The 22762-nt window shown below is 33.4% G+C and overlaps 1 protein-coding gene across 1 annotated transcript in view; it reads left to right on the top strand.

Moving 5' to 3' along the window:
• The window catches only part of SOS2 (SOS Ras/Rho guanine nucleotide exchange factor 2), a 96962-nt gene that overhangs the window by 56417 nt on the left and 17783 nt on the right, over positions 1–22762 (top strand). The window contains exons 9-16 of the mRNA XM_037054251.1: positions 4123–4250; positions 4732–5387; positions 5761–5842; positions 7394–7516; positions 11392–11495; positions 13084–13306; positions 16341–16460; positions 16616–16778. Of these exons, the coding sequence (XP_036910146.1) occupies positions 4123–4250; positions 4732–5387; positions 5761–5842; positions 7394–7516; positions 11392–11495; positions 13084–13306; positions 16341–16460; positions 16616–16778 (1599 nt within the window). The remainder of the gene's footprint in view (positions 1–4122; positions 4251–4731; positions 5388–5760; positions 5843–7393; positions 7517–11391; positions 11496–13083; positions 13307–16340; positions 16461–16615; positions 16779–22762) is intronic.

The following is a 22762-nucleotide window of genomic DNA, read 5'->3' as shown; positions in this document are numbered from 1 at the left end:
GTATGGTTGCCTTTCGTGAGTCCCCTGCTGGGAACTGGCCTGCAACCCAGGCCTGTGCTCAATCCACTGAGCTATACCAGCCAGGAGTAGTGAATTTTAATGAGTTGAATTTCCCACCAAATTACTAAAATTCTATTTTTATGACTGTAGAGAGAAATTTATTGTTAGCAAAAAAGGATTGATCACATATATTATTTCGCATTTATGATGAACTAACTACCAGTATAATGAATTAGAGACAACAGTTTTAATTTATTAAAATTTCCCTTGCTTTAGTCACACAGATATCTATAGTAGATACAGCACTTCATAGGAATTCAAGAGAAGCATGGTAAGTGTTTAAGTGAAGGCTTATAGAGCTAAGAAAACTTACATGAAGTGCAAAATCTTGGACAGGATGCACTTATACACAACTAAGGAGAATAATGATTACCAGTTAAACGAGGAGAATATTCAGTCAAGTTCATAAGATATTACACACAAATGAAAGTTCACTGCCACTTAATTGCTTAGGTTAAGAGTATATTGCAAGGGCATTTATTCTCTTTGACCTCTTTTCCAAAGCACACTTAGTTATTAGTGATAATTTATTTCTTAAACTATATAATTTTCCAGTTTGTTTTTAACACAGGGGGATTCCCCTTCAACTCCTGGTCTCCAGGCTTAGGCATAGGCCATAATTGTTATTTGCATGAATTGTCTGGTGTTATTGCAGAGAGACAGTGTAGTCTTGGCAGAAAACTTGGACCCTGCTGTCTGTTCCCGAGTTTGCACACAGGCTCTCCTACTTATCTTGGGTGAATTACTTACCTCTCTGTGCCTCAAATTTTTTTGATCTGTAACATGTATAATAATAGTACCTTCTCATAGAGGTATAACAAAGATTAAATAAACTAGTGCATTAAAGAGCATGCATAGAATAAGAGCTCAGTAAATATTCATGATTGTTATTTGTCAAAACACTTAAAATTATCAGTATTTATACAATCATCATTCATTCTAATTACCTTTTTGGGTACCTACCAATGCCAGTACTATACAAAAAATGGGTAAAACATATATATCTCCATATTTAAGGAATTCATGGTTTGGTAAAGAGATGAATATCAAACAAATAATTACAATATAAGTGCCTGATATACTGTAAGTAGTACATATATTATTTTATGTGGGATCCCTGAGGCAGTAATAACTAACTCCATTTAGGGAAGTTAGAAAAAGTTAATCTGAATGTTGGATATATAGAGGTTTATTTAGGTATGTGTTTTTTATTTATTGGGAGAGCCATGAAGGACAAATGCCAAGGAACTGTTGCAGATTAAAAGAGACAATAGAAACGTGACGGCTAAGTGCAGCACTAACTGGGTGCTATAATGGGGGAAATTAGCCTGAAGTACAGGGTTGGGCCATTTTACAGCACAAAATTGGGCATGTGCTGTAAATTAGATAATAGAACTTTATTAATGTTTCCAGCAGTTGATCATTATATTTTAACATCTTTGTTCTAAGGCATACCACTGAAATACTAAAGGAGTAAAAGGGAATAATACTATTTGAGAGTAATTGCTGATACATTTGAGCTTTTCTCATACTCCAACCAAAAAACAATCTCAGAACCATTCAGCAATGGCTATTCTTCCTGAGCAAGGAACCTGAAAGAATTTTATCACAAACTACTCTCAGATAGTTTGGGCGGGGGGTAGGGGGAAATGGTACACATTCACTTACACACAGAATGATAAAGTATATATGGTGAATGTTAAAAATTGGTGACAGGATGTTTATTTTTACAACTTTTCTATAAATTATATATTATTTCAAAAGAAGAAATTTAAGTTGGGGGAGGGAAAAGAAGAGCTTCATGAGGAGGAGGCATTTCAATGGTAATTTCTCTGTCAGTGTAAGATGTTTAGAATAAACTCAGATGTTTGTAGGGATGTGCTTGGACATTCATTAATGTGATGGTTATTAAATCTCACTGCAGAAAATTCAAGAATTATTTAGCAAATCCTTGGAATAAGGTTGTACCAAATAGAGCCATCATTTTATACCAGAAAATCCTGTACTTTAAGTAGCCTGAAGTTTTATTTCCCTTTGATGGCCTATAATGATTCCATGGATATTTAGAAATGATATAGTCATTTATGTGGAAGAGTTTGAGTAGCCGGAAGATGAAGTAGACAGTAGAAATTTGGTATCATCATATACCTGAATTGAAAAGCAGTTCTCATTTTGGTAGGATGTCATTATTAGTGATAAGTTCTAAGTTTGAATCAACAAAAGCAGTGAGAATAAAAAACCCATAATTATTTTATATTATCAGTACCCTTATTTACTAAGGAATTATTTTACAGTGGAGTTGAAGACTCTTTCTGTAAGAAATCTTTATAACAGCATAAATGATTTGATTGTAATTTTCACCGTTAGAAATTAGAATGATCATGTGCTGATCCTTTTTTAAACTTCGTGTGATATTTTGTATTTTGTCTCTTTCTCCTTTATTTTCTCAATTTTTTGTTTCTTAATAAGGTTTTACTTTTAATGATAGTCACTCATTTATATTGCAGATCTTTTGATAGAAATACTGTTGCAAGTATTATGAAGAATACCAACTGACTCTGTGCTCCATATAGAGAATAATTTCTAAGTCATAGAAATGAGAGGCAGTGCACCTAGTACATTGCCTAGGTGCAATGTAGATCCTTGCTACATTCAGTTCCTTGCTCAATTCAGTTTCTTGCTAAGGAACGGGAACCATTTATGAATGGTTTTCAGGTTGCTCTTGGAATGGAAGTAAAATTTATCACAAAATTTCTAGTAAGGTAATTTAAGATCTTGAAATAGATTTAATTTTTTTTTAATTTTCTAAAAGAAGTGATTATAATTTTCCCAGGATTTATATCAATGTGTATTTGTATCCATATGCTTTCTATATCTATATAATGCTCCACTTTGAATTCTTAGGTCAAACAAATTTAACTCATTCAAGCTGAATTATATTTTTTAGAAAAAAAATTAAGATTTTATTTATTTATCTTTAGAGAGAGAGGAGGGAGGGAGAAAGAGAGGGAGAAAAACATCAACTGGTTGCCTCTTGCAAGCCCTCAACTGGGGATGCGGCCTTTCGGTTCCTAGGCCGATGCTCAATCCATTGAGCTGTTCTAGCCTGGGCTGAATTATTTATTATAAGGTAAATTTTCTTTCATTTTGAGGGTGAGATACAAGAGAAATTTTTGGATAAATAAAATAAAGCCGGAATTGGGAAGATTTTTTTTTGGGGGGGGAAGATTAATAATGCAGTTTATAAATCTAATTTCTAAGGGTTCATAAGGTAGAATATTAACTTTCATGGTTTTTTGATATTTACTAAAATGGTTGAATTTTATGTTTAAAAATATCACTTGAGGTTTTTGTAAGATGCTGTTTTCAAAAAGGTTGACAAAGGATTGAAGTGCTAAAGTTAGCAGTTGATTGTTGTACAACAAAGACACTCAAGCTTTTGGAAATGTCTAAAACCTAAGAATTTAATTATTAAAGAATATGAAATAACCGTGATCAGTGTGGCTCACTTGGTTGGAGAGTTGCCACAGAAACCAAAAGGTTGCAGGTTCGATTCCTGGTCAGGGCACATACATAGGTTGTGGGTTTGATCCCAGTCAGGGTGCTTTTAAGAGGCAGCCAGTTGATATTTCTCTCCCTTTCTCTCTCCTTTCCTTCCCCTCTCTCTAAAATCAATAAGCATGTCCTTGTATGAGGATTAAAAAAATATGAAAAAATTAGTGTATCTTATTTTCTCTATTCATAATTATTAACAAATAAGTCACTTTTAAGTTTCATTTTTTGCATGTTTTAAACTATTTTCACATATCTGGAAAATGTCCAAATGGTTATTACAGTTGCTTCTTTTTTCCTGACTACTATGGTTAAAGGACTGCATATCTGTATTGTAGAAGAAGGTTGGTTTGAGGGATTAGGAGGTATACATAATTACATACAGTTATAGCTGTTTTCATTAAGTATTTTAAGATTCATTTAGAGTTATTATATTGTTGCTTCCTCTAATTATGAGAAAGGTAAAGAATTGAACAGTGCAGGTTTAATATTTCTTTTTGGTTTTCCTAGCAATTGAAAGCATGTAGTGAAGAACAAGAGGACAGAGAATGTTTAAATCAAGCAATTACTGCTCTCATGAATCTTCAAGGTAGTATGGACCGAATTTACAAGCAGTATTCACCTCGACGCCGACCTGGGTAATTCTAAACTGTTGAAAATATGGATGCCTCTGCGTACTTCACTTACACCTGATGCCTGGTTTTCTCAAGAAGTCTTTTTTATAGTGATAGTTGCATTCTTGCAAGTTATACTTCTGTTTTACATTTTTATTTTGGTCTTGTAGTCTTTTAAAGTTGGCATTGTAATATTGATAAGATATATGTAGTAAAATTTTAAAAGACATTTAATAATTTTGTGTAACTTCTGTAAGGAATAGGATTATTTGCCATTTAATTGTTATGGCACTAGGAATGAAATATAGAGCCTGTAGTACTTCTCTTTCACAGTAATGAGGCATGTAGTGGCAAAATTAGTCAAAGAAAGTAAATGCTGCGTGCAAAATCCAGAATTTGGTCATTTAATATTTTTGTCACTTGATTTAAGGTAGTTTACATTTAAAGAAATTAAGGTTGCTTAGCTACTGAATAAGCTAAATTTGTTTTGGTATTTCTTTTTTAGGGATCCTGTTTGCCCTTTTTACAACCGTCAGTTAAGAAGCAAGCACTTGGCTATTAAAAAAATGAATGAAATTCAGAAAAACATAGATGGATGGGAAGGCAAAGATATTGGACAGTGTTGTAATGAATTTATTATGGAAGGTCCATTGACAAGAATTGGTGCTAAACATGAACGGCATATTTTCCTCTTTGATGGCTTAATGATAAGCTGCAAACCCAATCATAGCCAGTCACGCCTTCCAGGTTATAGTAGTGCAGAATACAGATTAAAAGAAAAATTCATCATGAGAAAAACACAAATATGTGATAAAGAAGATAGTTGTGAGTACAAACATGCATTTGAATTGATATCCAAAGATGAAAACAGCATAATATTTGCTGCTAAGTCTGCAGAAGAGAAAAATAATTGGATGGCAGCACTTATTTCTCTTCATTATCGTAGTACTCTAGATCGAATGCTAGATTCGGTATTATTGAAAGAAGAAAACGAGCAACCACTGAGATTACCAAGCCCTGAAGTGTATCGTTTTGTGGTAAAAGACTCTGAGGAAAACATTGTTTTTGAAGACAACTTGCAAAGTAGAAGTGGAATCCCCATTATTAAAGGAGGAACAGTGGTGAAGTTAATTGAAAGATTGACATATCATATGTATGCAGGTATGTGAAACTCATTACAAGTGATTATCTAGGGCCAAGGAGCTAAAAGCTTTTATGAATATTCAGAAACGTCTGAGGCCTGGGAAAAATGATTACCTCTAACATATGAAAGAATACTGCAGAATCAAAAGCAATAAATAACTAATTAAACATGTCTAAAATATAATGTTAACTTCATTAACTATTAAATATTCATAAAAATTGTATGTTCATAAATCTCGAATTTGAAATAATCCTCATTTATCGAGAAATACTGATATTGGCAGGAAGAGCCACAGTGGAAGATACCAGAATAAAAATGAAACGGAAGTAAGGCCTCCAAAATATGCTGAATAAACTGAACATGCATCTATTTTATGCTCTACCTTTGCAGATCCCAATTTTGTTCGTACTTTTCTTACTACATATCGTTCATTTTGTAAACCACAGGAACTGCTAAGCTTACTGATTGAACGGTAAGAAAATTTTTTTTATTTATATTAACATTTTATAAAAAGTTAAGTTTTGTATCTTGTGAAGTACTTGGTACCTAGTATGTATTGAAGTAGTTTTTGAGCATAATTTATTTGGCATTAAATTAGCAGTATTTCTGTTCACTTTAAACAGTGTGCTTAGACTGAAATCCCTGTTTATAACAGTGCTTAGCAATATTTATGGTGGTAATCAGAAAGACCCAGTTTTAGAAAGGATAGGAAACTATGTATCTTAATGAAAATTTTTTCTGTATAATAAAAAAGGCTTCCTTAGAAGAGACTTTTTTATTTTTAAAACAAACTTTTTATTATAGAATATTTCAAAATATGTACAAGAGTAAATAGGAGGATATAACTCCATTTATCAATCATCTTAACTTTGGTAATTATGAACTCACCTGTCATCTGTTTTCTACCACTTCAACATCCTAACCCCAGGATTAGGATGGTTTTCTGTATCCATGTGTGTGTTCTCCTTATGCATGTCCATATCTGAGGATATGCAGGGCTAACTAAGGGACTCCAGCACCAGTGGATTTGCGTATCTGCTGGGGTCCTGGAACCAATCCACTTTGGATACTGAGAGGCAGCTGTATTTTGCAGTAAATCCTAAACAACGTATTGTATCTGTAAATATTTCCAGTTGTATTTCTAAAAGATAAGTACTCTTATTAAAAACATAATCAAATACCACTTGTAGAACTAAAAAATTAACATTTTTTATTATGATTAATTTTAAAAAGTAAGTTTTAGATTGACTTTTTCCCTTATACTGAGTGTATTAGTGGCATTTTAAATGCTTTATAAGTTAGAATGTAGTATCTGGACTCCAAAATAGTTTTTATTCACATTTAAAAACAATACCAGAATTTTATCTTGACCTCTATCATTATGTTCTGTGGAGCAAAGCTTACCAGACTGAGTCAGTATGATGAGCTGTGAAGATTTACTCAGTTGTATCTCCGTGTAAAAAAATTAGGGAAACACACTTTAGACTTGTATTTTAGCTATATTTTCTGTGGTTGGGCAAAATTGTTTTTCTCTTTTTTTAACTTTGGTTTTTACTTTATCCACTTAGGTATGTTTTTTAAATATTGTTTACAATTCAGTTTGGACCTTCTCTTTGGATTTATATTCATTTATTTCAGGAAATTTATGTCTACTTGCATTTAAAAGATAAATATTAAGGATAGATTATTAGATTAGCCATTTCTGTTACATTCTTTAAAGAAATTATATTCCTTAAAGATTTTTTTCTTGGATCTTTTCCATTGATCTTTTCTGTGTTAAGTGCTAGTTATTAAACTTAATATTGATAAAACTAAGACTATAAAACCTTACTACTATATAGCTGAAGGGCAATTTTTTGTAGTATGTCATGCTTTAACAGAAGTTTATCACTAATTGTACTTTTCACATAAATGGTAGGAAGAAAGGTGGCTTAATTAAAGTATTTTTCCTGCAGTATTTGAAATTCTTTTCACTTATGTAAAAACAATGAAAATATTTCTCTCATTTTGCTTTTCTTCTTAGATTTGAAATTCCAGAGCCAGAACCTACTGAAGCAGATAAATTGGCAGCAGAGAAAGGCGAACAACCAATTAGTGCAGATCTTAAAAGATTTCGCAAGGAATACGTCCAGCCAGTACAACTTAGGTTTGGCTTGAATATTATATTGTTTATATGCCATTTAATTTTTAATATATGGTTAGCACAAAAGTTCTTAAATCTTAATTCAGGTATTAGTATTGTTGTCAACCTCCTAGCAGTTAGGTTAAACTTCCAAAGTTCTTTGCATGTGAAGCTACTCTTAAATACCTTGAAGAATTTTAGTTATTAAAATATATGTTATTTGCATCAGGTATCTGGCATGTGATATGCTTACACACCAGAGTACCTATAAAGTAAAATTTATAAAGTTGCATATGAGTTTGCCTACCAGCAACTAGTCCCACCCTGTTTTCTTCATGTCTCATTGTAATTAATAATCTTGGGCTTACTGATTTGCTATACTGACTTTATCATATGTCTATTCATTTATCATTCTTCTCTTGGTCCATTAGTTTAATTTGGGGAATATATTTCAAAGTACACTTCTCCTTTAATATTTTAATTGGCATATAATTAATGATATTTGTTTATTATTCTTTTGTTCTAAATTGTGTATGCAGTGTACTTTGGTTGAATTTTAACAAATACCTCTCTATAATCCAGATTCCTTTCAAGATATAAAATGTTATCATCACCCCAGAAAATCCCCTTATGCCTATTCTAATCAATTTTTGTTCTTATTGCCCAAAGCAGTATTTGTCCTCCTACATAGATTAATTTTATCTATTTTAGAATTTCATATAGATGGATTCTTATATACTCTTTTGTGTCTGACTTCTTTCACTAAACATGTTTTTGAGTGTGTTGTTGGTTATATCAGTGATTTGTTGTATTTTGTTGCTGAGGTGGTATTCTATTACATGAATATACCACAGTTTGCTTATTAATTTTCCCACTGAAGAACACCTGGGTTCTTTTTAGTTTTTGATTATTATGAATATAACTGCTATGAACTTAATTCTACAAGTATTTTTGTGAATGTATTTTTTCATATAGTACTTTGAAAACCTTTTCCCAAAGTGATCATACTACATTATGCTCTCATCAACAGTGTATGAGAGTTGTAGTTGACATTCTCATCAACATTTAGTGATGTCAACTGTTATTCCTCAGTCACATTAGTGGGGAGTAGTGGTATCTCTCTTTGGTTTTAATTTGTTATTTTTCTGATGACTAATGATGTTGAAAACGTTTTATTCTCTCTCATTGGCTATTTATACTTGTTTTGTGAAGAATCTATTCAAGTCTTATATTTTCTGAGTTTTTTTTACTTATTAATTGAGTTGTAGGGTATTGAGTAGGATTAGATTCCAGTCTTTTGTCAAATAAATGTTTTACAAATGTCATTTCCCAATCTGTGGCTTGCCTATTACTTTTCTTAATAATACCTTTTGATGAGCTGGAATTTTAAATTCTGATAGAGTTTAATTATGAGATTTTTTTCCTCTTACATGATAATTTTAAACTATTTTGCATGCTGTAGAAACTAGGAAGGAGAGGAAATGGAAGCAGTTATTTGAATTTACCTAGTGTAAACTAGAAGTTAACAGTTTTGTGATATCTTGAAATATTCTCTAAGGCACAGAGCTAACCAAGCACTCAATAACTAAGGTGCTTTTAGTTCCAATAGCATGGGAAGATTTGGAATTTTTAAAAAATTTTTCATATTCTTTGAGAAAAATTATTGTCAGTTAGTGGGGGGAAGAAAGCTAACCTTGAAAAAAACAAGTGCTGGTGAGGATGAAAAGAAAAGGGAACCTTTGTGCACTGTTAGTGGGAATGCAGACTGGTGCAGCGACTGTGGAAAGCAGAGTGGAGTTACGTCAAAAAATTAAAAATGGAACTGCTTTATGACTCAGCAATTCCATTTCTGGCAATATATCTGAAGAAACTCAAAACACTAATTCAAAAGAACATAAGCACCCCTATGTTCACTGCAGTATTATTTACAGTAGCCAATATTTGGAAGCAGCCCAAGTGCCTGCCCATCAGTAAGTGAGTGGATAAAACAGCTGTGGAATAATACTTGGCACTAAAGAAGAAGGAAATCTTACTCTTTGCAACAGCATGGATGGACCTGGAGAACATTATGCTAAGTGAAATAAGCCAGTCAGAGAACGATATGTACCATATGATTACACTCATATGTGGAACCTAATTAACAAAATAAACTAACAAACAAAATAGGAACAAATTTGTAAATAAGGAACAGGCTGACACCTGTCAGAGAGGAGTGAGTTGTGGAACTGGGGTGAAAACGGTAAAGGGATTGAGAAAAAAGAAAAACCTCATAGACATAGACAACAATATGGTGATTACCAGAGGGAAAGTGGGGTGAGGGGAGGTAGAGGAGGGCATGGAGCAGATAGATGGTGATAAAAGGAGACTTAACTTGGGGTGGTGAAGGCACAGTGTAGTGTACAGATGGTGTATTATAGAACTGTACATCTGAAACCTGTATACTTTTATTAACCAGGATCATTACTACTAAGTTCAATAAAAAGTAGAAATAGCCACTTACTAAAATAATGAAGGAAAATGCTAATCTAATTAATTTACAGTATAAGTCTCTGGTGGAGAGTAGAATGTTATATTTGTATGGATTGATTAAATCTCTACTTGGAAGGTTATCAGTAACATATTTGTGGTACTGCAAAATAAAGTAGCACTTTCTGAAATAATTTTGTTATTTGAAATAAAATAAGAGAATATGGATATACCTGTCAGTTATATAGAAATTTATTGATAGCACTTGAATTTAGAACCAAATACAATAAATCTTTAGTTGATTTTCCATCTTATGGTAAAAACTATGTAAAAATTTAGATCTTAAGTCCTTTTTAATAGAAACACTTAAAATAGTTTTGTATAATATAGGGGAAGGATGTTGTACATATCAATAAAGGAAAGGTATTTTTCCAGAACATAAATGGGTAAATAAGTATAGTTTTTATGCTTATAAATTTTTTAAAGTATAATTTTTTAATAATAAACATTGTGGAGATTTTCTATCTTCATATAATTGAAGCACTTAAGATATTAATTAAATACAAATTACAGACTCCTTAAGTGTTATAAATGGCCTTGTATACAAGGTGTGTCCAGGAGAAGTGCAGCCATTGTTAGTATAACAAGAATAGTTTGCGTGATGTCAATGTAACCTGACAGCCAAGGAGAGTGGACTGGAATGGGCATGTGTGAACAATGATGACTTCACTGTACTAGTCAGTGGGGGCCAAAGACACCATTGAGTGAGCCTATATACTGTGTGGCTGTCACATTCAAAATTAATGAGTAGAGCAACAAATCTATCAGATTTTGCATTAAGCTTGAACATTCCTTTGTGGAAACTATTTGGATTCAGAAGACTTTAGAGAATGATGCAGTGAGTGCAGTGCAAATAAAAGTGTGGTACAAATGTTTCAAAGATGGTCAAGATCCGTTGAAAGTGATACACATTCTGGAAGGCCTGCTGAGTTTTTTTGCGAAACATCAAATCACCCAGATGACTCAGACCCCCTACAGCCCAGATTTGGCGCCCTGCAACTTCTGGTTCTTCCCAAAACTGAAATCACCTTGGAAAGGGAAGACATTTCAGACCATCAATGAGATTCAGGAAAATATGGTAGGGCAGCTGATGGTGATTTCATCAAAGGATTTTACAGAGTATTTTGAACAGTGGGAGAGACATTGGGAGAACTGTATGAGGTCTCAATGTGCATACTTTGAAGGAGACTGAGGCATCATTTTCCTGTGTACAATGTTTGTATCTTCAATAAATGTCTATTTTTCATATCGCACAGCTGGATACTTTCTGTACAGACCTTGTATAAAACTGTCACCATGGTATTAGAGGAGTAAAAGAAATGTTATTGAATGCTTAGGTTTTACTAAAATGTGTTTTCCCCCCATTTTATCAGGATCCTAAATGTATTTCGGCACTGGGTTGAACACCATTTCTATGACTTTGAAAGAGATTTGGAGTTGCTTGAAAGGCTAGAATCCTTCATTTCAAGTGTAAGAGGTATATTGTTTAAAGGTTTGATTGAATCTTATGTTGCACATGAATTTATTTTTAAATGTATGTGACTTTTAATTTAAGAAGCGAAACTGGTTTTCATTTTTTAAAAATAACATTTGGAATGATTTTTATATACTCTAAGGAGCTGCTGTATGTTTGAGTCAGCTGAAGTCCTAGAACCTTACCTTTTCAAGTTTTTTAAGAGAACCTTTCTTTTAAAGAAAGTCAAAAGTCTTGTTTAAGAAATTTAAGCCTTTCAATTTTATCTCATGTTAGTGTTGCCATTCCTTCAACTAATTAAATATTTGTATAATTTTATCTGTTTCTTTATTCTCCTTAACCTTATTCTTTCATTTTGAATAGTTAACAGCTTTTAAAATAATGTTTACTTCTTCCAGCAAAGTTTTTAGTGCATTTTTGGTATCTGAAAGATAGGAGTTTCCTACCTGAAGTTGCAGAACACAGCCCATGAAATGAAACTCTAGGCCATGAGCATTTAAACAAATGTGTCATCAAATATATATTATTCAATTAAGAACATTTCTGTTCTTTTCTGATAGTATAAGGCCTTAATTAGGAATACTAAAACTAAACCTAGCTTAATTCATCTACTTGTTCTTTAAGAGGAGTTTTACTTAAAATAGAGAATATGATTGCTTTGTTTCAATTTTGAAATGTTTAAGACACATTTTTTTCTTGTGTACTTTAAAATTGTTTATAATACTAAATTAAATAATGCTAGTGGGAACATTAGATTGTATGTGATCTAAGAAGCTTCTAAAATATATACATGCATTAGAATAAAACAAGTAAATCATGCTAATGCCGATAGTTAATGTCTAAAGGCTTTTCCTATATGCATAATTCAGTATAATCAAATAATTGATGTGTGCAAGTTTTTTTAAAGAAGTATTACACCTAAGAAGTGAACAAGGAGTGTTAGGACTAGAATATTACTGTTTCTAAACCCTAGTAACATCACAAAAAGAGAGGAAACTGGACTTTATTTACCTCCTTTAGAAATATTCTTGCAAGTATCCATATCAAAAATCGATCCCGAATCAGATCAAGTCTCTGTGTCTGATTCACAGAAAATACAGTGACAGAGATACATGGCAGTGACACCACAGGGACAGAATTGGAAATATTCAGACTTGTGGCAATACCACACAGTAAAAAATAAATTAAAAGCAAGATGAGAGATTAAAGGAGACTTGAAACATATTGACTTAGTGCAATGTGTAGATCTCATTCAAATCCTGTCACAAAAGAAACAACTATAAGAAAGCATTTATGAGCCAACAGGAAAATTTGAGCACTAATATTTGATGATATTAAGAAGTTATTATAATTTTATATGTGGTAATGGTATTATTTTAATCTTTAATTACATATTTAAAAATGAAATGATACATTTTAGATTAGTTTTGAAATGACTAAAGACATAGAAGGGAGGACACGAGTGTGGTTAGATGAAATGAAAAGGCCATTGAGTTGATCATTGTTGAAGCTGGGTAAAGGTTAAAGATTACATAAAAAGTTATAGTTTTCTATCAAATAAAAGACATTTTTGTTCTGTGTCTGTTTCTAGGGAAAGCCATGAAGAAATGGATAGAGTCAATTGCTAAGATCATCAAGAGGAAGAAACAAGCTCAGGCAAATGGAATAAGCCATAATATTACCTTTGAAAGTCCACCTCCACCAATCGAATGGCATATCAGCAAACCAGGACAGTTTGAAACATTTGATCTCATGACACTTCATCCAATAGAAATTGCACGTCAGCTGACACTTTTGGAATCTGATCTCTACAGGTACACAATTAACAATAACATGCTGTTCTGTTTCTGAGAATCTTGAACATACCTCTGTTTTCAGAACATTTAGCAAATCATTCACGAGTGCTTAAAAATACCTCATCCATTCTTGTGGGTATGATAGAAAGTTCATAGCACAGTTTTTAACTAGTCTGTTCTGCAGGTGCAAATCTTAAAACATATTGCTATTTAGGCTTAGATTTGGTAATAGCAGTCCTTCCCGAGAGCAGTGGCAGCAAGACCAATGCAGCAGAACAGCAGCCACTTTCGAGGCGGTCCCTGAGCTCCCACTCCTGCTGCTTTTCTCAGATTATTGAATCATTTCAACTAAGTTAGTCATGGGTGCTAGGCTCTTGGCAGCTAAGTGGATAGAGTGTTTAATGAGATAAGATTTCTTATTTTTTCCTTTCAAATTCTACATAATGAAAATGTAACTTGGGAGCTTGACTAGGTTAGGTTAGGCCTATTAGACAAATGAATATCAGAATTGTTAGAGGAATAAATATTTCTTATCTTTTAAGGAGTCTCAAATACTTTAGGTTTTTGAAATCAATATTAACTTTAAAGAAAAGTTATTTCTGAAATAGTATGATGCTGAACCATACCTTCAAACCATTTTCTCTCATCAGCATCGCTAGAAATGTCCTTGGCTATTTATTTTAATTTGTATCCTATCATCTGTCTTTGTATATTAAGCATTCTTACCATCGCCATATGTCCGTGCAGGTCACCCTTCACAACCTAATAATTTAGTTTCATAGCTTTGTCACTTCCAAGGTCATTCTCTACTCCAAAATAGACACCTCCCCTGGTCATATTCTGAATCTTTTTAACATTTCAAATATGCTTATTCCAAAGTTACTAATTGAAGCATCTCATTGATTCCTAAAAACATTCTACCCTGGCTGGTGTAGCTCAGTGGATTGAGCTTGGGACTGTGAATCAGGCGATCGTGGTTCGATTCCCAGTCAGGGCACATGCCTGGGTTGCAGGCCAGTTCCCAGCAGGAGATGCACGAGAGGCAACCATACATTGATATTTCTCTCCCTCTCTCCTTCCCTTCCTCTCTAAAAATAAATGCATACAATCTTAAAAAAGAAAGTCTTCTCTCCTTTCTGCTTGCTTTATCAACTTTTTCTTCTGTCATCTTCTTTTAAAGTACCATCCTTCCTCTGGCATAGCCCCTTTCTGTCCTCTCTTCCCTCCTGATTTAAGCTTTCATCTTTCATTTACAATCCAGGTTCTGTGAAGAGTATAGGCCACATAGGTAACGCTATCCCCAGTGTCCACCTTCCACCCCCATCAAAAACAAAAACAAAAACCCTACCACTACCATCCCATCAAAAACCTCTTTTTTACCACTTCTCAGCCTTTTAGCTAAGATCAAGTGTAAAAACCTCTTTTAAAATACAATACCTTTAAGAAGTTATCCTGGTTAGCAACCAGTTTTTTTTTTACAGGTATTACACAGAGAAAAGTAAGAACATGTAAAGTTTAGGGCTAATGGAGAATGTAGGAAGGCATCTTGTCCATTAGCAGTAGTTAGAAAACTTTGCCTTCTTTAGAATTAGGCTTCTGCTCTGGCTGTGCTTCAGAATTAGCACACATGTCAGAGGTTATTTACATCTGGTTCAGAGTGTCATGTTATAGTTTAAGTAATTTGGAGTTCAGGTGGTTTTTGTTTATACTGTGGGATTTGTGATAGGAATGAAAGAACCTTTTACTTGAGATACCAAAGCAAATAGTACTGAATCATGTTTTTCTTCATACAGTGACTATTATATGAATGGACATCAAAAAGAAAAAAGCACTTAGCTTTATGTGGACTTGCTTTTAGAACATAGAAATGCCTTTGTTAAACTTGTATTATGGAAAATGGGTAACATATATAAAACATTGCCACTGTAAATTTCTTGTGAAATAATGGAACTACTTTAAGACAATTTATTTTGAAAACTGCTAGCAAGTACCCATTTGTACTCAATTTTACTGATTAAAAACATTTTAAAAAATTAATAACCTAATCTGTAGGACATTGATAGCAATGCCCTGGTCAATTTATCCTGACTCACTGTTTATGATTTAATCTGTTCCTTTGTTTGACATTTTAACTGTCGTAAATATTTCAGGTATTCTAAAAAATGTAGAAAACAATATATGAGGGCTCATGAACAACAAAAGCATTATGAATAAAGTTGAAGTCCTTTGTGTAATTGTCTCCAATCCCATTCTTCTTCTTTCTCCCAAGTAATACCACTGCCTTGTATTTGGTATTTACTATTCCTGTGTATGTCTTTATAATTTGCATACATGTAAATATTCATAAATAATATATAGCATTGTTTTTGCATATTTTGAAACTGTTTATATATCATCCTGCAGCTTATTTTTTACTGAAATTGTTTCTGGTACTTGTTCAAGTTGATAAATATAGCTCTAGCTTATTTTAATTGTTATGTGGTGTTCACCTGTATGAATACTGCATGATTTCTCTAGTGTCTTGATGATGACCCTCTAGGTTATTTGGGACTTTTCACTCTTGCAAACAGTGCTTCATGGAACATCCCTATAAACGTGTTCTTATATTCTATTGTACGTAGAGTATATATCTAGGCATAGAAATCCTGGGTGTCTAGTGTGTGTATCTTTAGTATTATGAGATACTAGATATTGACAAATTGCTTTACAAAGTAGTTAACAATTTTTAGTTGTATATCAGTGTTTGAAATTTCTTGGTTTTTTCCCCCCACATTTGTACCCATTTGGTATCAGACTTTTGTTAGTCTAACAGGAATAAAATGAGATTTAATTGTGGTTTAACATTCTTTTCCCTGAGTAAGAGATAAAGTTTTTTGTTTGTTTGGTTTTGTTTTTTATGTTTGGGTCTCTTCCCTGGTGAATTACCTCTTCTCTATTTTTCCATTTATCTTTTGGTTAATTGTGTTTTTCTTATTAACTGTTAAGAGACCTTTAAGTAATTTTGATAATAATCCTTTGTAGGTTAAATTGCATTGATTTTTTTGTTCCACAGGAAAGTTCAACCTTCTGAACTTGTAGGGAGTGTATGGACCAAAGAAGATAAAGAAATAAATTCTCCAAATTTATTAAAAATGATTCGTCATACTACAAATCTTACACTCTGGTTTGAAAAGTAAGTTTTTACTTACTCTGTCTCATTCTCAATAATCATAATATTAAGTCATATATGAGCTAAAATCTTTGCTGAAAATATATTTCTTCCTTTCTACACATAAGATGAAAAAAAGAAATTGCTTCTAAGCCATGCGTTGTTTATTTTTATTTTAGGTGCATTGTGGAAGCAGAAAATTTTGAGGAGCGGGTGGCAGTACTAAGTAGAATTATAGAAATTCTGCAAGTTTTTCAAGATTTGAATAATTTCAATGGTGTATTGGAGATAGTCAGTGCGGTAAATTCAGTGTCAGTATACAGACTAGATCATACCTTTGAGGTAAGTTTTAGGCTTATTATTTCATTATCTGCCCTTCCATTCTAAATGATAGCTTTGCTGAGTGGAGCAATCTTGGATGCAGGTCCTTGCCTTTCATGACTTGGAATACTTCTTTCCAGCCCCTCTTCCCTGTAACGTTTCTTTCGAAAAATCAGCTGATACTCTTATGGGAATTCCTTTGTAGGTTACTGTTTCCTTTTCTCTTGCTGCTTTTGATTCACTCATCTTTAATCTTGGGTAATGTAATTATGATGTGTTTTGGTGTGTGCTTCCTTGGGTCCAACTTCTTTGGGACTCTGTGTTTCCTGGACTTCGTGGAAGTCTATTTCCTTTGCCAGGTTAGGGAAGTTCTCCTTTGTTATGTTTTCAACTAAGTTTTCAATTTCTTATTTTTCCTCTTGTCCTTCTGGCACTCCTATGATTCAGATGCTGGAACATATAAAATTGTCCAAGAGGTTCCTAAGCCTCTCCTCACTTTTTTGAATTCTTGATCCTTCATTCTCTTCTGGTTGAATGTTTATTTCTTCTTTCTACTCCAAATCATTTGTTTGAGTTCTAGTTTACTTCCTTTCACTGTTGGTTCCCTGTATATTTTTCTTTATTTCACTTTGCATAGCCTTCATTTCTTCCTCTACTTTGCAACTATACTCAACCATTTCTGTGAGCATCCTCATTACCAGTGTTTTGAACTGTGCATCTGATAGGTTGGCTACTTCTTCATCACTTAGTTGTATTTTTTTATGGAGCTTTGATCTTTTCTTTCATTTGGGCCATATTTCTTTGTTTTCATGTGCCTGTAAGGGGCAGATCCTTAGGTATTCACCAGTATGGGGCAACCCACTCACTGTGGCTCTGATGTGGGGGAGTGATCTGAGAAGGAACCATGCTGCTTGCTCGGCTCTCTGCCAGCTTTCAGTAACTTCCCCTGCTACCCACAGCAAATTGGGCCCTTCTTATGCTGATTCCCAGGTGGGTAAGTTTGTATACATTCTAGGACCATGTGGGTCTCTCCAACAGACTCTCCTGTGTGGCTGGGAGTTTCTCCTGCTGCTACAATCCCCACAGGTTTTTACAGCCAGAGGTTTTGAGGCTTTATTTCCCCACGCTAGAACTATGGGTTTCATGGTCTCTCTTGCTCCCCAGTTGTTCCTCCCAGTTTATCCTCATACAAATGTGGGACCACCAGGTCTTCCAGCTGTCAATTTGCCTACCCTGTCCTCCAGCTGCTGCCTTGCTGTGTCCTCTCCACCCTGGCTGCCTGTCTCAGCCCCTCCTACCAGTCTAAATGAATGTTTCTTCTGTAACTCCTTGGTTGTGGGACTTCCATATAGTTCACTTTTCTGGCAGTTCTGGTTATTTTTTGTTTTTAAATTTGTTGTTGCCCTTCTTTTTGTTGTGCAAGGGGGCAAGATGTATCTACCTATGCCTCCATCTTAGTTGGAAGTCTATTTCTGCTTTGGGATTTTGGATTTTTTTTTCTGTTATAAGTAATTTAACCTTACATCCATATACAGAAATCTTTGTAAGAATTTGATTATTTCCCTACAATAAATTTCTAGAGGTAGAATACCTGGGTCAGAGTAATTGTACATTTTAAGACTTTTGATTCTGTCATCTAAGTCCTCTCTAGCAAGATATAATAAATTCCCCTAGGTATTACCTTATTAAAAACTTATTACAGATTTCATTGTCCAGAAAAAAACCTTCTCATTTTTTAAATTTGTGTTTTTAAAAATGAGTAGTAAGGTTGAATATTTTTAAATGTATTTATTGGTCATTTTAATTTCTTCTTTATAATTTATCTTGTTATATCCTCTTTTAAATTTGGATGTTTACCTTTTATTGATTTTTATCAACTTTTATATATTAAAGATATTAACATTAGGACAAGTATTGCTCAAATACTCTTCACTGTCTATTTGTCATTATCTGTTTTTTAATTAAAATATTTTTATATAATGGTTTTATATGTGGATGTTTTATCATTTTTTATCATTTTTATTTAATTAAATATATCAACCTCTGCATTTATGAGTTTTTCCTTTGCTTTTGTACCTAGAAAGTCTTTTTTTATGTCTAAGTGAAGGATAACAATGTTAGAGGCACAGCCATGCAAATAATTGTGAATTTTTGCAATCTTTCTGGAAGGTGATCTGGCATTATATGTTAAAATTAAAATACACATACTCTTAGGTTCAGAAATAAAAGTGCCAAACTACGAAGTTAATGTACAAAAATGTGATTTCTATAGCATTAGTTGTAGTAACAGAAAACTAGAAATCCTGTATGTTCAATAAGAGAATAATTGAATACATTATTCTACACCTATAATGTAGAATATTGTTTAGCTATAGAAAAAGATCGAGTAAGAATCTGTGTGTAGGTCTCGGAAGAATATTTGTGATATTTTATGGGGAAAGTCATTTTATGAAACATCAGAATAATTAGTACAATATGACTTCATTTTGATATAACAAAACAGAACAAACATCCCTGGCCAGTGTGGCTCCGTTGGTTGGAGCATTGTCCTGTAACCAAAAGGTTGCAGATTTGATTCCTGGTCAGGGTACATACCTAGGTTGTAGGTTTGATACCTAGTCAGGGTACTTGTGGAAGGCGACAAATCAGTGTTCTCTCTCTCACATCAATGCTTCTCTCTCTAAAAACACTAAAAAAATGTCCTTGGGTGAGGATTAAAAAGAAAAAGAACAAACACTAGACATCTAAGTTGTGTGAGCATTGAGAAGAGTGAGGATACATACACTTTTCTTAATATTGGTTCTTTCAATGGGTTGTGATTAGGGGGTGTAGAGGATAAACAGCTTTTACTATGCATTTTTCTTCTTGGGTGTTTTTGTTTTGTTCATCTGTATGAACTTTTACTGGGCAAAGGGGGGCAAAGGGAAAAAATGTGGAAAACTGTAATAGCATATTCAATAAAATATATTTTGCCATTTATAATTCACACATTTTTGTCCACATTTTTGAGGGAAAAATAAGGATGCACAGTATACATGGGTAGTACTAATTCAGCATCCATATAAATGTTTTTAGTTCTTTATTTATGTTTATGCATTAAAAGTGTAACTCTAGAAAGCAGTGACAATATCCATATGCAAAATAATACCCTGGAATATGAGAATTGGTTTTGTTTCTAAATATAAATAAATAAATAATTGGATTAAAAAGTTAAAATGAAAGATTTTTTTCTCTGAAAGTTTGGGCCATAAACATGGGTGCTCATATGTGGGAGCGCATTATACATAGCAAAATATGACATTTTTTTAAAGATCAGCAGTCAAATACTGCCAAATATTATCTATTTAATATATCAATTTCAATTCTGATTTTTAAGTATTCTGTGTAGTATATTCATTTTAAAAGGTTGAGCTTTAGTTTCTTAAAATATCATTTACAGAACAATATTTCTGAAAATATGCATAAGGTATAAAGAATAAAATACAAAGCACACCTGTACACCTGACATCTAATTTATGAACTTCTACCAATTCAGTTTTATTTTCTGCCTCTTCAGAGCCAACTACCATTCTGAATTAAATGCTTATCATTTTCTTACTTTTTTCTATAGTTTTATAATTTACATCTCAACATATTATTATTTTATTTTGTATATTTCTTAATTATATATAAATTGAATCCTTTAAAGACTTTCCACTAAGTATTATATTCCTAAAATTCTTCTGTGTCATTTCTTTTAGCTATAATTTATTCTCTTTCATAGCTGTGTCCTAGTATAAGAATAAATTTACCAAAATTTATTTACTTATTTATTCATTAGTTAATTGTCATTTGGATTATTTCCACGGTGGGGTTATTATCAGTAATATGGCCATGAACATTTTCTACATATAATCTGGTACACATATGTCCAGAAAGTATCCAGCCACACACTATGAAAAATAGAGGCATTTATTAAGGAAGATACAAGAAACATTGTACATAGGGCAATGACTCCTCAGTCCCCTTCGAAGTAGGTACCTTGGGACCTCACACAGTTTTCCCGCCATCTCTTCTGCTGTTCAAAACACTCTGTAAAATCTTCTATTGGAATTGCCATCAGCTGCCCTGTTGTATTTTTCTGAATCTCATTGGCAGTCTGAAGCTTGTTCCCTTTCAGAGGTGATTTCAGTTTTGGGAAAAGCCAGGAATCATAGGGCGCCAAATCTAGACTGTCAAAGAGCTCAGTGTCCTGGGTGATTTGATATTTTGCCAAAAAATCTACATGAGATGTGATGCATGAGCAAGTGCATTGTCGTGATGAAGCTATTAATCACCAATTACCCGTAGCTGTGGTCATTTTTGTTGTGTTGTATCTTTCAACCAATGAAGAACTTGAGGTAATCCTTATTAATTGTTGGCCTGGAGGGGTGTACCCATGAAGTATAACACCTTCCCAGCTAAAAAACACAAGCAAACATGGTCTTGATCTTGTTGTGACTTTGCTGTGCCTTGTTTGGGTGTGGAGAACCAAACTTCCACTGGGACAACTGGGCCTTTGTTTCCAGATTGTAGCATTAGACCTACAATTCATCTGCGGTTATGATCTTTTGTAGGAAGTCTGGTTCATTGGTAGCAGGTGAATCAAGTCATTAGCAACTGTAACATGATACTCTTTCTGCTCTGGTAACTGAAGCCCCAAAACGAATTTTGCCACGGCCCATTTCATGCCAAGATCCTGCAGCAAAATCTGGGACACAGTAGTTTTTGGAATCCCCAGATTAGCTTCTAGTTCTTGAGCTGTCAGTCAGATCTTTGTTGATTGCAGCTGTATATGTTCAATATTCTCAGGTTCTGTGCTTGTTGCAGGCCTCCCAGAATGTGTATCACTTTCAACAGATTTTCAACCATCTTTGAAGTGTTTGTGCCACACTTGTATTTGAGCTGCACTCATTGCATCGTCCCAAAAGCCTTCTGAATCATCTGAATAGTTTCTGTGGATGAATGTTCAAGCATAACACAAAATCTGATGCAGATGCATTGCTCTACTGGCTCCATTATTTCGATGCAGTGGCCACACAGTTCACATGCTCTATCAGTGGCATCTACTGCCCCCACTGACTAGTACAGTGAAGTCTCCATTGTTCATGCATGTGCATTCCAGTCCACTCTCCTTGACTGCCAGCTTACAGCCATGTTACACAAACCATTCTCATTATATTAAAAATGGCTGGACTTTTTCTGGATAGATCTTCTATATGCACAGATTTGTCTAATTTATTTATATAGAAGTATAATTACTGATGATAAGATGTGAATAGCTTCAGCTTTACTAGATATTGCCAAATTGTTTTCCCAGGTAATTGTACCAGTTTATACTTTTACCAGAAATGTATGAATTCAACTGGTTTCACATTTTCACCAACACTTATTATTTTTAATTCTTCTAATTTTTCCAGTCTCATGGTTTTAGTTTATAATTTCCTGATTCCTGATGAATTTAAACCTATTTTTAAATGTTTACTTTTTCTTTGTATTTCTTCTTGTGGAAATTATATGACTTTTTTTGTTATCCTTTGTATGAACCTCTGTATGTTCTCTGATATACTGGATTTTAATCCTGTGTTGGTTATGTGTGTTGTAAATAACTTTTTCCAGATTGACACTTCCCTTTTTTTATGATATTGTTTAATGAACAAATTCGTAATGTAGTCAGATTTACTCATCTTTTCCTTTGTAATTTGTGCCTTTTGGTTTCTTGTTTAACCAAATAGATTAATAATAGATTCTATTATTCTATTTTAATAATAGATTCTATTTAACCAAATAGAATAATAGATTCTCGTATTATTTTAATGTTTTGTCTTTCACATTAAGTAAGTTCTTAATCCAGCTGGAAATAAGTTTTGAGTACGGGGTATGATGGGAGTCTGATTTCATTCTTGTTCCATCTGTCTAGCCACTGCTCTCACATACTTGCTGCAAGTTTATCCTTTCTCAGTTGATATATAGTGCCCGTTGTGTCA

The sequence above is a fragment of the Sturnira hondurensis genome, unplaced genomic scaffold, assembly GCF_014824575.4.
Source record: "Sturnira hondurensis isolate 20B ecotype Veracruz unplaced genomic scaffold, ASM1482457v3 Scaffold0008196, whole genome shotgun sequence".
NCBI lineage: Eukaryota > Metazoa > Chordata > Mammalia > Chiroptera > Phyllostomidae > Sturnira > Sturnira hondurensis.
The sequence above is the reverse complement of the archived record's forward strand: the minus strand, read 5'-3'. Positions and strand labels throughout refer to the sequence as shown.